The sequence below is a fragment of the Corapipo altera genome, unplaced genomic scaffold (assembly GCF_003945725.1).
Source record: "Corapipo altera isolate COAL_440 unplaced genomic scaffold, ASM394572v1 44, whole genome shotgun sequence".
Lineage (NCBI taxonomy): Eukaryota > Metazoa > Chordata > Aves > Passeriformes > Pipridae > Corapipo > Corapipo altera.
Window position 1 is genome coordinate 7,934,900 of NW_020884880.1, and position 16,953 is coordinate 7,951,852.

General features: G+C 39.1%; 1 protein-coding gene across 4 annotated transcripts in view; it reads right to left on the minus strand.

Moving 5' to 3' along the window:
* Positions 1 to 7,369: 7,369 nt before the first annotated feature.
* The window catches only part of ISPD (isoprenoid synthase domain containing), a 111,452-nt gene continuing 101,868 nt past the window's right edge, over positions 7,370 to 16,953 (minus strand). For all 4 annotated transcript variants that reach the window (XM_027639283.1, XM_027639281.1, XM_027639280.1 and 1 more), the window contains exon 10: positions 7,370 to 8,251. In XM_027639283.1, the coding sequence (XP_027495084.1) occupies positions 8,147 to 8,251 (105 nt within the window). In that variant the 3' untranslated portion in view covers positions 7,370 to 8,146. The remainder of the gene's footprint in view (positions 8,252 to 16,953) is intronic.

A 16,953-nucleotide genomic window follows, 5' to 3' on the forward strand; every position in this document is an offset into this window, starting at 1 on the left:
CGACCTGATAGCATGAATCCCTATTTTCCATTAACTCACAAGCTAAGGGTGTTTTTCAGCCTCCTCTTGAAGGTAGTTGCATTTTGTTATTCACATTGTAGATCTTGGGGCTTACGGAGGCCAATGGCTGCAGAGCCCACACCATGCTGAGTGTTTTTTCAGCCCATCTCAACACCTCATGTTATCACTGCTGGGAATCAGCAAAGATGGAAAGGAAAATATTGGCCCTTCCTCTACCATCAGCAGGGTTTGTCGATAGTTAACTTGGGGAAGATTTTGGATAAAATAGTGATGAACACCAGCAGAGGGTGCATTGCTGCCACTGTAATGCCTGTCCTTACACTGTAAGTAACCATAAGTAACCATGCTGTGGTGCAGCAAAGCTTTGGACAAATCCTGCACATTCCACAGCTCTGTGGAGCTGCCTACACCAGGGTGCACAATCAAAAGCAGGATTAAAGACCAAAGTCGATGAAGCCAGTTGCTTTAAAAGAAACAGCAGAAAAAAAAAACCAACAAAACAACTAAGGAGATGTAATGTGCCTTTTGTGCTGTGCACTCAAGGCATTTTGCAGCTTTTCTTGAAATATCCATCATTAAAGTACTTCTTTGATCTGCTGTAAGCAGCCACTCCCAGAAGGAGCGAGAGACACCTCGTTTCCTTCCTTCCTTTTCTTATCCTGACCTACCAGTCTGGAATGCAGTTCACCTCTGAGCATTTTCAGATGTATCATTTTTGGAGAGGTTTGCATGTCACAACACACAACCAGGGCTTACTTCACTGCTCACAAAGCCTGTACGTGACAGCCAAAGAGAGGAGCCACGTACAGTGTCTGGCCATCCTGCGCTTCACCTACGTATGCGCCCTTGTCCGCAGAAGGGGAATAACAGAGTTAGAATAACAAATATTCATCTTGCCCTCAACATATGCAGGACCTGAGATTGCAAAGTTACAAAACTAGTGCCCTATGGTAAAACTGAGTGTCAGTTTATGCTAATCTATGATTCTGTTGCTGCAGCCCTACATGCCTCCGGCACATCCCTTTGCAGCAGGAATCACGAAGTACCTCCTCCCCCAAAGACATCCCACCTGGTGACTGGTGAAAGCTAATCGCTTTTTGTAGGGTTAGTTTCCAGCCAGATAACAGGTTTTCAGCTTCCTCAACTGAATTGCTACACAGCAGCACAGCCCTTAACGTACAGGAGAGAGGGACAAAACACAGTGTCATGAGATCAAGGCTTCTTCTAATCGTGCACAAAATCATCCTTTTAGGCTTACTGTGCTGTCACTGGATTCACAGTGAGTATTGAAAGAGATTTTAAATTCCAAACTGCCCTTCAGAAGTGCCCCTATAACTCCAAGTACCATAGGCCTGTGGGTGCTTAAGCTGGAGTCACAACTAAATTCCAATAGTTAGCATTAATCAAGACCATAATGTTGCCCCACCAAATGGCAAGGGAGTTGAGTACAGCATAAATACACACTTAAAACTGCAGCACAATAAAAATAATGATGATAATAATAATAATAAAACCCCAGCATAACCAGTATGGTTATGTGTGGGTTAGCTGAAGATGGCCGGAGGGAGGAGATGCCATGCATTCCTGAATGCACTGCAAGGAACTTTCAGTCCCACTGACTTCAGTAGGGCTTCAATGAGGTTGTGTCTCTGCTGCGGAAAGGAACTGCTTAACACAGCATCGTGGGGTTCCTTGTTTTTTGTCTCTGAGCAACTCCTGGCAAAGCCACTGGTTAGTAATTGAAAACATACTTTTCCCACTCGCCAGGACTGCAAGCCGTACCTGGATTGGCTTCTCTTCTTTCACTTTTTGTTGTTGCTGCCACTGATAGATTTGCAAATCCAGCTCCTTGACTAGGTGCTGACTTTACAAACCCAAGTTTGGCTACTGAAGTGGAGGAAGGGGGAGCCTGACCTTGGAGCAAATTATTTCCCCTTCAGTGGGATGGCTCTGCCTGCAGCTTGACGCCAGATAATAAGTGGCATTCAGTGTCAGCCCAGCAGCTGCCATGCAGGAGGTCTGTCCCTTCAGGCAGCTGCTGCTCATCTCCCGGCAGCTGGCAGCGGAAGTGACATCTGTTTTTGGTCCCAGCTGTGAGCAGCGCAGAGGTGCCAGAGCCCAAATGCCTCAGTTCTCGATCCAGGAGCGAGGAAGGGTTTCTGATGCCAGACCACGGCCTGGCTTGTGGAGTGAAGGGAGTGGAGAATCGTCTCCTTCTACGATGGTGGGCTGGGAGGAATGGAAAAAGAGTGACAAATACAGAGAGAAAGAATAAGCAACAGAAGGGGGTGGAAGGATGAGAGAAGGGGGCAGGAGAAGACAGGAATGGCTGAAATGAAAAGAAAATGTGAAATCTGAAGTGTCCAGTCTGAGGAACAGAAACAAAAGGAAGGAGGCAGAGTAATGCAAAAGAAAGAGATGAAGAAGTAGCAACAAACAACTAACCAAGGGATATATTCATCGAAAATGGCTGCTGAATAGGAAAATGCCTTATTGAGCTGCCACCTCAAGTGCTACTGAATCTGGAAGGCATTCCTGCCCACAGCCCTTAGCGTACTGTGCCATTCAAGGGGTCCTCTCTGCAAGTTTTGCCATCTGGAGGAGCTCTGGTATATTCTCTCTTGACTCCTTGCTTCTCCGTGTTATTTAAATTCATATCACTTTTTTCTTGTCCAAGTCCCTTACTCATTTATCTTTGTAACTGTGTTATAATTCAGTGTTGTGGCATTTTAACTGAATTATAATTTTAGTTTCTGAGACAGGAATATGTGCAGGATGAAGGACAAGATCCATTTCAATCTAAAGACTGAAAAGTATACTTAAATTAACCTTGGAATAAATAAAATAAGAAATGTCACTTTGCTCCCCAGGTTTGTGTATGCAAGGCAAGGAACTATATTCTGTCATAAATGTATTTTCACAGTTGGGCCTGTTTCCTCAGCTGCAGGTCCTGCAATTGTGGTTTTTAGATCTCAACTAATTGAGTATTCCTGTAAGAAATAATGAAGGAAAATGTATATTTAAAAGGAGCTTTACAGCCCTGTCAATCAAAATCAACTTACACTGGGAAAAAATGCAGTGTCAGTGACTGCTTCTTTCCCTTGCTGCTTGCCAGAAACACAAGACAAACTGAATTGTGGTAGACAACCAGGTTGGGAAATGGGCCGAGGGAGATGGATGTCATAAAAAATTACCAGTCTGAAGTTGAAAGTGTAGGCATTTGGGCCACAAAGATTTGAACCCATTTTCATACTTTACCTTGATATCTCATTGTAGGTACCCAGAACAGGGCATCAGTAACGGAACTGGGTGCCATTACAAATTATTCAAAATCAGGTGCGGTGCTAAAGACTGGATTGATTGAGTTGGGCAGGAATAATGAAAGCAGTTTTTAAAGTCTCTTGGAATTCAGCTCTTCAAGACCGGCCTTAAATATAACTATAGTTATAGTTGAATTTCTTTTCATGTTATAATTACATATTTCTAGAACATAAAAATATATATATATTTATACCTTAAAATTTCATAAGAGATTTTACCAATGTGAGCCCTTGAAGATATTGTTCTTTTTAGAAGTCTCAGCAGCTCTACCTGTTTCAGTGAGAATTAGTTGGGATTTTAATAAGTCATTTTTGAAACAAACAGGAGGAAATTCCTCTGAATACCATTCTATCATTACGTATACAAGGAGAAGAACTGACCATCTAGTAAACTATGCATCTGAATTAATCAATCTAATAACTAAATACTGGGGTTTTTTTCCAGTCAGATGGGAATAAGATTAGTGCATCTGGCATCTAGACCAGAGAGAATAATCAGCAATCTTAAAAACCATGAGGTTGAGGCAGTACTAATACTCTGAAGGGCTCAATTTGTCCCATAACACACAGTTGTTACAATTGCCAGTCATCAGAGCAGTCACACTGATCCAGGACAAAGGTAAGTCTGGCCCCAGCCTCTGGCACCTAAAGGAGCACTTAATATGAGCCTATTCCTGAGCTCCAAAACCTTCCTCAACAGGAATGAAGGGAAGCATCCATTGTCTGCACATCTTGGTGGACGCTTTATAACACGAACCAGAATTTTTCAGATCAAAGTTATGGACGAAGAGAAAGGAGATACAAAATAAAAAGCTTTTGCATGTCTGGAAGTGAATGTGCTCTTCTTCATACATAAAACCCAAGCAAAAAGCAGTGAGCAGTAGCAAGTGTCCTAGACATGGAGAACAGAGCAAACAAAGTATGTCTCTTCTCTGGTGGAGTGACCTACAGACAGGAAAACCTGCTGTATCCTCAGAAAGTGCCAAGTAGTAATTGGAAACCTTACATGTCTTCGGAAACTTCTCTTTGGGTGACATCTACAACAGCACTGTGGCAATGATGAGACTTTGATGTCACATAGAAATACAAATTTGAATGCACCAAAAGCTTCACGGCATCCAGAAACACTTTTTGTCCTGCAGCCTACATTAATTATCAGGATGAGCTAAAAGCTTCATTGTGGTATTTTAAAGTCAACTAAAGTTGACTCTACTATGCCACTGATTGCAATAGGGTAACATTTCATTTCGTTTCTCTTTGCTTTTTGGTTTGGTTTTGGGGTGTTGGGTGTTTTTTGTTTTTAATTTCACCATGTTCTATCCTTTTCATTCTTTCAGCCATTTTAGAGGACCATCAAACCATTTTTTTCTCAAGCTAGGCAGCCTGAAAAGCTAAAGAAAGAAAGACCGTAAGTAGAAATTCTTCTGCTTGACTTCTAAGACAAAAAAAGTAATTTACATTTCAGATTTTCCATGAAGTAGGTTAGTTTCAGTATACAAATCTAATTTACTCGACTTGGCAGTTACAAAAAGCATTTCTAGGGCCATATTCTGCATTCTCTTTTCTGATGAACACTACCCAAGGAATACTAATTAGAGTGCTTAAGGAGTAAGGTAAGCAAGGCTGGCAGAGTCTGAGCTTTTATTTATACTCTGTTATCTCTGTCCAAATGTTCAAAGCAATATGGGTGGTGACTGATTCACTAGTTAAATTCAAAACAGCATGTTTGTACAAAAGGCTGCCAAGTTTCTCATGTATACTGCTATTTGTGAGAAGCTATGCACAGACAAAAAACAATCAAACAGTTTCTTAATTTCATTTTATATTTTTATTCCCATTGTAAGTACTAACAATCACCCAAAAGACCATTTCAATTTGGTTTGGATACACAATAGCATTAATCACAGTCCAGTTTCTCTTTGTTTTTTTTTTACTGCAGTTCTAGTATTTCATGATCTGTTTTAGTAGTTCTGTTGTTAATGTATTTGTTTCCAGCAAAATAGATTTTTCACTGGTTGTAGATTATTTGAAAAGATTGTTAAAGATTAAAAAATCCATAATGCAATGATTAACAGTACATTAGCAATTAATCTTATTATCTTCCTTTTAAGATTAGTACTAAGTATATTTGATGACCCAAAATTTACGTTTTGTTGTGCGTTGTCTGTTTTCTTTTCAAAATAAGTCCATAAACAACTATATTTTTTCATTACAGCAATTCATTGCAGTATCATTTTTAATTGGATGGAAATCCTTTTAGGAGAATGTAAGTAAAACAACCTTAAAAAATAAAAGGTTCTGTTTAAGCAAATGATGTTACACACAAGTGGCTAGAAAATTCACTTGCTTATTAATTGGGGAAAACACCACATTGTATTTTAGTCTTCAAGCAAAAAAGAATCACAAAATACACTCAAAGAGACATCTTTCATCATGTCTTTTAAAAGCCTGTGAAACAAATTCCTTCATCAAATTTATTAACGTAAAAGCAAATTCAGAAAACTTATTTGTGAAAGCTGTCCTGTTAAATTATGAATACCAGTAATAAATTCTTTAGTTCTTCATTTATTTGCATACTCTGCATATGAACAGACATGAATGAACAAAATATGCCTATTGTACAGCCATACAAAAAGCTAATATGAATGTTTATGTTGTACAATGTCAGAAAGGACAAATTATTCATCAAAGTAGAGAGGAGAAAGAAGCAAAGAAGAAAGCAGATGATGTACAAGAACTTTGTTAGTTGTCTTTGCATGACTTCTGTGTGGAAGAAAAAGTCTGCTTTGGATACAGAATCCTCAGCTAAAAACTCTTTATTTTATTATGCAGTGAAGGAAGTTTTAGGATCAAGATCAGCTTCTAAAAGGGTTTTAAATTAGCGGAAGGGAACCAAGTGCAGAGCATGAGAGGGTGTGGAACATGGTGGGAATAAGGGGAGGAATGCTGTTTTTAGAGGGAAACTTGCTGAACTGACAGTGCTCTCACTCAGGACAGATTGAATCGGGGACTTACTGAACACTTCTGGTGGGAATACTGCTCTAAGACTGTATTCTAGTCACAGCAGGTACGTAAGACACTAACCTAGCCCCTTCACAAATTGCAGGAGAGATGGAATTCCTGAGTCTACTGCATAGGGAGGGACAGATGTTTTCAGGGACTCTTCTTGTATTGCTCTTAATGGTTGTGACACTTGGAGATACTCCACATAATAATCATTCACCATTTCATCTTCCTGTCCCAACTGTGCACACTTGACTATCTGTGGTAGTTTGGGCTAGACCTTCCTTGGTGACCAGTTTGTAACCAAGAAAGGGTCCAGATTTACCCAGTATTCCCTACGATTTTTATGTAAGCCAGACTATAAGAAGAAAGGAGGAGAGGCCTTTGCTCTCTTTCCTTCCAGAGCTTGGAAGTGCAGGTTCCCTGCTGTTGAGTCTGTCGTGTTGGGGAGCGAGGCCTGGTAAGGCCTTGTCGACCTTGGGAGGCGGAGGTTGCCAGCAATTGTCTTGGAGCAACTCTTGGTTGTCCCAAAGAGAGTGGTGGGATATTTCTTTGCTAACTCTTTAGTTACTAGATCTCGGGCTACTGATTGGGATATATATATATATATTATTTTGGTTTTGTTCCTTTTCCCTTCCCCCTTCCCTTTCCCCTGTGAAATTGTATATATATTTCAATTGTATATAACTGTAATATAGGTGTAAATATATTTATATATATCACTTTAGCTGTCTCTCTCTCATTTTGGGTTTTCTTAGTTGTCTTTTCTCCCTCTTCTCCCTGAGGTTTTGGGGGGGGATAAACTTCTTGTGGTAAGGTTTGTAGACTTGGCAGGGAGCCAGCTTCAAACCATATCACTATCCATGGAGCATATATTTAAATTCATAAGGCCTAGTCTCTTGACTACTATTTAATACAAACATATGTTAATCAGCAAGAGACGAAAATTGTATTTTTATAGTTGAGCTAACAGAACCTTCCTATTTCTCCATGACCTATAGATTGGGTAGTGAAACATTTTTTTGGGTCCTAACCCTTTTCTCACACACATACATGCATATACATACACAGATGTGCAAAACCAGAGTATTTGCACTACAGTAATTCAGTGGTGCTACAGGAGCTAGTTCTGAATGATGGCACGTGGGCACTGGAAGAAGTGTAGCACCAAAAGGCTACAGCCAGAGCATATTGCATCTGGAAAACTTGGGTTTAGCACCTTGTTGTCCCCATGCATGTCTTTTCTGTGATTTGAGGTTACCTTCATTTCACAGAAGATGGGGACCTGACCCTTCCCACACTTCTTGCAATATGTGTTTCTTTTGATGTCAGGAAGGCTACACTCTATAATGAACTCTGCATTCACTGATAGGTATTACAGTAACAATTTTTAAATAATTTCCTATAAAGTAGATAAGCTGTGCTTTAGGATTAATTTATCTTAAATAAAATTTAAGTTATGCAGTCCTAGAGTACAACACACACACATGTTTAAAGACAATTCTGCATGAATGCTTTGGTGTCCTGTGTGCACCTTTTTAAATGATCAGTACCTTAAAAAACATTTCAGTATCATTCCTCACAGTATGTACCCAGTGTATCTCAGAATTATTTGTATTTCCTATTACACTTTATACATAATATCAGACTTGCATTTTAAGTATCAAAAATATGCTGTTAAAGGACTTTAATATAAATGGCATAAATCCACAGTTTTAATCAAAGAGTAAGATGACTTAAGACCTTTGGTGAATAGATGATGAAAAACAAAGGTTTCCAAAAGCTACACATGATTTATGGTCTTATGCTACCAACAGCTGGCCAATCAGCTCCGGGTTTCTGTCCTTTATTAATGCCATGATAAGAGTAGCAGCAGAATTTACTGTCTCCTGAAGAAGTGAAGGGTCCTGGAAAAAAAAAGGGGGAGAGCAAGGAAAACAATATGTTTACAAAAGTAGGAAAAGTAAATATTTAAAATCAATTTTCACATATGCCAAATTACCATATGATTGTTGAAACAAATAAAACCATTTATTTGTACTTATTAGAAGAACTTCTAAAACTTGTATTTTAAGGAAGCACAATTTCATAGTAATAACCATTTTCTCCAATCTCCATGATGCAAAACTACTAGGATTAATGCCATCTATCCAGAGGCCACTTGTTTCCTAACTGATTTTTAAAATCTAAAAGGCAGTAAAAATGTTGGGTTTGAAAACATGGAAAAAAATGGCAGATTTAATTGAGTATATTAGTTAAAGACCTGCAACTGTAAGCACTTACTGAATCCCATCTGTAATCTACAAACTTATTAACACAAAGGCATTTAAGCACTGGGACTTCACTGGTTTAAATTGATCTCTGTATGAGATAACTTCAAAAAGTAGTCTGGTTTTGATAGGCAAGTATAGAAACCAATACAGGAAACAGTAATAAACTGAGACATTGATTCTGTGCTTCTAACTGAGCACTTCAGCTCACATTTGAAAGAGTCTTTTGTCTAATCACCAAGTAGTTTTGGCTGTATTGAATATAAAAAGTTAGCCTCTTCCTACCACTAACATTTCCATTTGCACACTGGGAAAATAGCAATAGGTGTAGCCAGGCACAGAGACATCCCTGGAGAGAGAAATAGGAGGGAACAATTTCTGTGAAGCAACAGAAAAAAAGAAAGGTCTATAAAACTCTAGGGTAGGGAGAACCCAGAATATATAAATACAGAAGGGGAGCTACAAAGAGAAATCAAGAGCTGTGCTCCATAGCCATGACGGAGAAAACTGGATGTAATAGGTTTTGACAGTAAGGACTGGTATACAGTGGAACAGACAGATCAAGGTAAACTCATCATGAGGGTCCTGAGTATGAGAATGTAAAATGGGATGCAGATACAGCTTCCTGCCCAGGGTAGAAGGATGGAGCAGTTTGAATCTGTATCTTTTCCCCTCTTTTTTTATTCAGACAGTGCATGAAGGAAGAATTTTCCAGAGAATGTTTAAAACTCAGATTAATGGAGAAAGAAGAAATTGTTTCCACAATTTGTAGAGAAACATAACATCCAAACCTGCTTTTTAAGGAATAGGGAAACTGCTGAAGGGACCTACCTATTCAGCTAGCACGGAGGGGAGCTGTAGCAACAGGACAAGGGGTAACGGTTTTAAAATAAAAGAGGGTCAATTCAGACTAGATATAGAGAAGAAAGTTTTTATGACAGAGTGGTGAAACACAGGAGCAGGTTTCCCAGAGAGGTGGTGGATGCCTCACTCCTTGAAACATTCAAGGTTGGGTTGGACTGGGCTCTGGCTCTCTAGCTGAAGATGTCCTTGCTCACTACAGCAGGACTGGAGTAGATAACTAACCTTTAAAAGACACTTCCAAACCAAACTACTCTCTGATTCTATGTTAATACTTGTATTAACTTTGTGATTTATGTAAATTACAGGAAACATGCCAGAGAGGTAACTGGATAGAATCAAAAATAGCTAGTTTATAACTGATTCTTTTATAATTCCTGAAAAAAATTATGTTTGTATTCAACTAGCATTTTGTCCTAAAAATCATCAAATAAGTAAGCTGTTACAATTTGTAACTCTGCAAAAGATTACACTCCACAAATTCATGTTATATATTCTAATAGGAAGTAAAATTATTTATTAGAGTTCTAAAAAATTGCGGTAGTATAAAAATGTTCACCACATCTGTATATTGCAATTCACTGAGTAGCACCTCCTATCAGCCAAGCAAGGAGTGAGGAATTGTACTTAGGTCCTGCTCCTTCAGGATCTTTTGTCATGGACCTAGGGTTCAGTAGGACTTTTATTCCCTCATTTCCCATGGGTATAAACTGCTGTATAATGCACGAGGAGAGCAGAAGTCATGTGTTCGCACCCACTCAGACAGCAAACACTGCAGTTGCTTTCAAGATCGAACAACACATTTCTTGCTATTCAGCAATGCCAAATCTCTATGTGCCCCTCATAATATTTTGCTCAGTTTGTCTTGAGAAGCACTTCACAATTACAGACACTGTTTTCCAAATGGGCTTCCAGCCATATCTGAAGTTGGCTGGAGGTGTATTTTTTTTTTTCCATTTCACAAGAAAGAAATAAAATACACCTGGCCAGGAATGCTCTTAATGTTTCTCCCAATAAATCTTTCCACATCCTCTGTTGGTTACTGGATTCAGTACACATTCCATTGCAGCAATAAATTATTTAAGTTTTTGAACATGAAAGGAAGCAAGAGAAAGAAATTTAACTTTCACAGGAGAGATTGAATGTGACACCATAAGATTCCTTTAGACTGAAAAAAGCCTTTTCTAAAGCCAAACCTAAGGCCTTAGTGCTAATTTTCATGTTCTGAAGGAAAGACGTGCAAAAAATTATGAATAATAATTGTAACACAGGCAATGTGGCAGAGTAATGCATACAGAAACCTGCATGCAGAAGAGGTCTATAAAGCACCCAGAAATTGACTGCTGAATTGAAATTAGTTCAAAAACAGAAACACAAAAAGTAAGCAGTACAACTTAAAACTTCAAATTTTACAATTACTTCACTTCCAATAATCTGATTATTAATGCTCATATTATAACTCCTCAGGAAACCTACCGGCCCCTGTGCAGGATCCATCCCGTTAAGTGTTGATTTTGGAAATAACCAGAAGTGTTTTTCTTTAGGGGAATATACATTCTCATATTTAAGATAACAAATGCAATGGAAAATATATTCTTAATTCTTAGTACAGTTACAGTTGATGGTTTAATGACCTTGTGAAGCATGTACTGAGAATTTCAGTAGGGAGATCCTTTAAAGTATTTAGCATAGGGGTTACTAATCTTAGATTTATGCTGTTGCTCCTTCCTGGTAACCCATTCTGATCTCAGGGTCACCCATTCATTGAAAAGTATCCAGCACCTGGGCCTACCCGCCAGCCTCTGAGTGCAGGAGAAATCAGTCCCACAGAGGTCAAGTATGTGCTTACTCTAACTTGCTTTACTCTCACAGCCACAGTTTTACTGGAAAGGGGTAGTAAATAACACAATGCACTGGACTCCTCCAGGAATTTCAAATCATGGTATATCCTGTACCTTTCTGAGAACAAAAACTCACTTTCATGCTATGAATCATTATTGTAGTATCCAACAGTCATTGCCTGGGCATAATTTAAAACTTTTGTTGATTATTTCTAGTCATTACCACCTGCTAGGACTTTATTTCATTTTAGGCCATTACTATGCCCATAAGTGGATATTTTCAACGTGCTGCCATGATACTTAGCTTTTTCTTAAGTACTTATATGTAATTTGGACACCAGCAGACTTTATAAAGAATATTGAAAAGAATTAAAATTACAGAATTCAACAATAACCCAGGAAAGGAAAAGAATCTCGTGGGTCTTTATTAATTTAAACAAACAAGCGAACACTTCAAATCCCCCAGCTACACCCTTAAAACACCCACGTTTTTGATACTGCAGTGTTATTTCTGGCAACAGTGCCAATTACAGCTGATAATACCTACAGAGAGGCTTCTATACAGATGCCAGGACAAAGTTAATCTACCACACCTAACTCCATTGCACAGGCCACCAATCTTCTTTTATACTCAATAGCATAGCACTAAATCTTTCAAAAATCTCATTATTAGTTGCCGGAAGTCAAATAATGAAGCAGAACCAGGTCTTCACATGTCTAATTGCCTGATGTGTTTGCATATATTGTAAGCACAATAAAAACCAGGATGTCAGAACAGGACAATCAATGCAAAGCCCATGAGAGCTTTTGCACGTCACTGCCTACCCACTGCTCAGCGCCGCGAACCCACGCAGAGAAGGTCCCTCAGCCAGTCCATGAGTGCACATCCATGCATACACTGGAGGGATCAAACACAAATAGTTCTCTTCCTCATTAATGAAATCCTTAAAAAAGACCCTGACTTTTAAATAAAACTTGGAGGCAGTAATGACTTTAATGGATTAATAACTGAAGTTCCACATGATCCCCCCAAACCATTGTGATATTCACTGTCTATTCATTTCATCCAGTTGATTTAAATGATCCTCCTGTAAGAAGAAAAACCAAGCCCCCCTAACATTTCTTGGCCATTAATAAATAGATTTTTTTTATTGTTTGAACAGATTATTAACTACATTTATAAGCTAAAACCAAAATTTTTACCACTTTATATTTATGTACTTTGGAAAAGAAAGTACTCAGAAACACCGCCAACCTTATAAACCGTAAATCCACATAACAGCACTTTGATTCCAAAATAAAATATCCACTTTGTCTATTATTAAACAGTAAAAATATTCCAACTTAACCATATTGTGTGATGGTTGTACCTCAGAATTTATTTGATGTAGCATTCTGTCTGTAGGGGTTCTCTGGTCTGCAGACTAAGACTGGGAATGGATGCAGGGACAGAGTTAAAGCTGTCTTTGGAATATGCAATCTGATATTTTACAAATGTGCATTTATTTAAGAAACTGTGAGGATATCTGAATACTTACTGACATTCCCCTAACTATTCATTTTCTCGCTTCAATCTGTTTAGGATTTATTTTTTTTTCCCAGCTGGAACTTCACATACATGCATTTCAATTTACATATGTACTAGTTCAGTTTAAGAAGAGCTTGAAAAACACACCTACCCTTTTTAGGTAAAAAAAAAAAAAAAAAAAAGCCTCTGCAGCTATTACCTCTGTCTTGTCCTGCATCCTGCCAAAGGAATAAAACTGCTGTGTTCCATCATTTGCGCTCTGTTTTGCTGCAATATTATTTGACTTTCCATTTAATATTGTTTTTAAAAATCAATAGAATTGTAATGCTAGTCCTGATTATATGGCTGACAGAAAACCCGAAAATAGGATTTAAAGATGCTGCTAAACTTAGGGAATATCAATATGAGTATGGTTACGTTTGTACCAGGAATGGAAAGATGGCCAGGGCATGCACCAGCATGCCAGCATGCTCCTGCCCTTGCTGTTCCATTGTAAGCTTGCTCCTTGGCATAGTTTTGGCTCCTGACAGCTAACATGTTTCCAGACAATGGCTGGGCATGGTTCAGGGGACAGCACAGGCCAGGGATTGCTCCCAAGGAGCAGGCTGAATGAGGCCACCCTCTTTTGGGAAATGAGAACTTCGCCGTATGGAGACAAGGCATGCTGTGCCTTTTAGCCCCAGGACAAGAGAACCATCCCTGGCCTGTTTTACTTACCAGTATGGATGTAGCCTAAGTATCACTGGGAAATGACAGCTGAGCCATTCTCTCCCTACCCAAATGCATCAAGAATACATAGAACAACAATCAAATAGTGCCCCCCAGAATGAGGCACAAATCCCATGTAGCTAACACATAAGCACAGTCATTAAAAAAAAAAATATTAACTACTCTGTGGAGATCTTTCCCACCAAAACAGAGGAGAGAGAGATGAATCATACTGCAAGACAGCACTTGTGCTGTACTGCACATTCCTGCCACTCTATGGAAAAAGGCTGGAACCAGCAGAAGGAACTCATGCCCACTGCTCCTTTTCACAGTGTGGGCATGAGTGTACATCAGGTACACCATCAGGGCATGAAGGGCAGAAGAGAAAAGTCCTGAAATAGTCTCTGTTCTGGCAAGCATTTTGCAAAAGGCTATGTTGGCAGTACCAGAGGAGCTGCTGTTAATTTAAAACTCCACAGAATGCTGCAGTTTATACTAAGGCTATACCAGGTCCCTCAAAAAGTTGCCTGATGTCACATACTGAGTGTTTTATTTGCACTTAAGAGAAACTGAGTAGATAATCTAGCCTCAAAAACTTCAATACTTGAAATTTTCTTCTTCAATTAATACTTTTCAATCAAACAGTTGATCTGAAGAGAGTCTGAGGTTCTTCCACCACCAGCAATCAGTTATCTAACATGGATTGTTGTTTAATCTCACCATGAGTAATTCACTGGTAGATTCATGAAGAAGCATTTTTTCCCGCTCAAGATAAGTAGTGGCATGCATCTACATATTAAAGCAACCTCAATTTCTGTAATAGTACAAATTAATCTGAAGTCTCCTTTCTTCTTAAAATGCTTCCACATCACATTTTTTAATCCATGTGCCAAAGCATCTATTGATAAGTGACATCTCATACATAATATCAATGCAGCAATTTATCTCAATAAGAAGATAGCTATGCAGATCATTCTAAAAGATAAGAAAAGTATTTCTCAGAATATTTTTAGGTTTCCTTTCAAGTAATAGATAAGTAATTAAGGCAGCATTTGAGTTCAGATAGGTAGCTGGGTTCAAAATTAATTGAGCAGGTTTATAAGTGAACCTCTGTACGCATAGCCATGCTTCCTTGCTGAACTAAGAAAATGCAATCAATTCTTTATTAGTGGATACTCCTCAAAATAGAAATAATTTTGAAATCTAGATACTGAAGATGCAATAAGGATTGAGAAAGAAGATGAGTGGCATTAGAACCAACCTGTCACTGTGCTAATGTAGCCTAGCAGACCTCTTAATTAATGAACTCTGATAGATCTGAGTTAATTCCCTGCAGTTAAACAGTCATACATCCATGCTAATCAACCCAAACCTGGATAAACTGTGCCTAAATTCATGATAATGTAGTGTCTCTCTCTCCCATACTATTGATTGACCATACGTATGGTTTGTCCTAAGAATGGAGAGCCATCAACATTTAAAATGACTGTGTGGATACACTGAGATCAGACAAATATTTCAAATCTTCTCGAGTCTGTGAGGATTCTGTCTCTAGTGCTTTTGCTTTTATCTTTTCACCTATGATCCACAGATTTAAAACTGAAGGTAAACATTGCTCTTTTGTTAAAAAACTCCAACAAAACAGCACAAACTAGCATACAAAAACTCAAATTTAAGATTTCTTTCCCTAGTATGAATAGAATAGACAGATTTACACTCAATCACCAGGTTTAAAACAGCTCCATTATCTACATGTTCTGCAGCATGTAGGTGACCAGGGTTCAGTTCCCTTCTCAGTATGAGGGGTTTAATCCGTCCCCAGCTCATACTGTTTCTGGCCTGGGGTTAAAAAGCCTGTGGAAGAGTACTTATTCTACATACATTGCACTAAAACAGAAGGATGACGAGACTCCAGTCTAGATACTAGTGCAGACACCTCGCAGACATGAGCTTGGGGCCAATGTCTGCATCTTCTGCAGACCTAGACTTTATATTTCCTTGGTTTTGTCTTCTCCATGTCTTTTTTTTTTTTTATTTTATAACAAACACTGTTAGCATGATCACACTGAATGATCAATAAAAATTCCTGGACCAAAACATTTCCCTGAAAAGTTTGTTATAAAGGACACTTTTAGCACATTCAGTCATTGCAGCTTAAGCAAGAGTTTTCATTCAGCACCTACCACTATCTGATGGAAGCTCTTGGCAAGAGTGAGTGTGCCAGCAGCGACAGCACAATGTCTGTCAACTATCTTTCTAAGTTGCTCAAAAAGCTACCTAATGCTTGAGCTAGCAGCAAGTTCTGCCACCTGTATGGGTCGGATACAAAAGTCCTGGCAGAAATCAGCCATTTAACAGATGTGCAAAAGTATATTATGTGTTTGAGGTTTCTTAGAGGTGGTCTCTTAGTACAGTATGTTACCAAATAAGTCTATAATATGAAGTGTACCCATGTTAATATTTGTTAGTGTGCTACCTACAGGCTCTATCAGGTATCACTCTGCTAACCTTGTAAAAAAACACCAAAAGGGTTTTTAGGGGTAAGGAAAAAATGTTTCTTAGTATCAATATAGGAAAACTGAAATGCTGCTGAGGCACAGGAGGTTTGCTTTCTCCTCTGACAACTTGCATTACAAGGTGTTGAAAATCTGAGATTAATCTGAAGTTGGCACTAATAAATTCAAGTGGGAGTGGGATTTAAGCCTTCCATGCAGCAGCAGCGTATAGAATCATACAATTTCAGAATATCCTGAGTTGGAAGGGACCCACTAGGATCATCAAAGTCCAACTCCTGGCCCTGTACAGAACAACCCTAAGAATCACACCCTCTGCTTGAGAGCATTGTCCAAACACTTCTTGAACTCTGTCAGGCTTGGTGCTGTGACCACTTCCCTGGGGAGCTTGTTCCAATGCTCAACCACCCTCTGGGTGAAGAGCCTTTGCCTAATATCCAACCTAAACCTCCCCTGACACAGCTTCATACCATTCCCTTGGGTCCTGTCACCGGTCATCAGAGAGAAGAGATCAGTGCCTGCCCCACCACTTCCCTTCACGAGGAAGACATAATAGCATTTCCCTCAGTGTGTATGTGTGGTGGATTCTCTGCTGCCTGTTCCACTGTGAGAGTCTATACTTTGATGGGCTGCAGCGTTAAGTTTTGCAGCTGGCCAGGAATACACAGCAGGCCTACCACACACACACATGTATAAAAAATGGGTTAAGCTGTGCTGGCCTCCCAAAAAACGTAACACTACAATCATGCAAATCATTTACAGACTGTTGCAGTACACCAGGCACTGAGCAAAGATGGAGCAGCTACAGATCTGTATGAATGCGTTTGACACATGGGGCCAGCAGCAGAACAAAAGCAGTTCAGCACAGTTCACCTGGTTTTCTCCTAT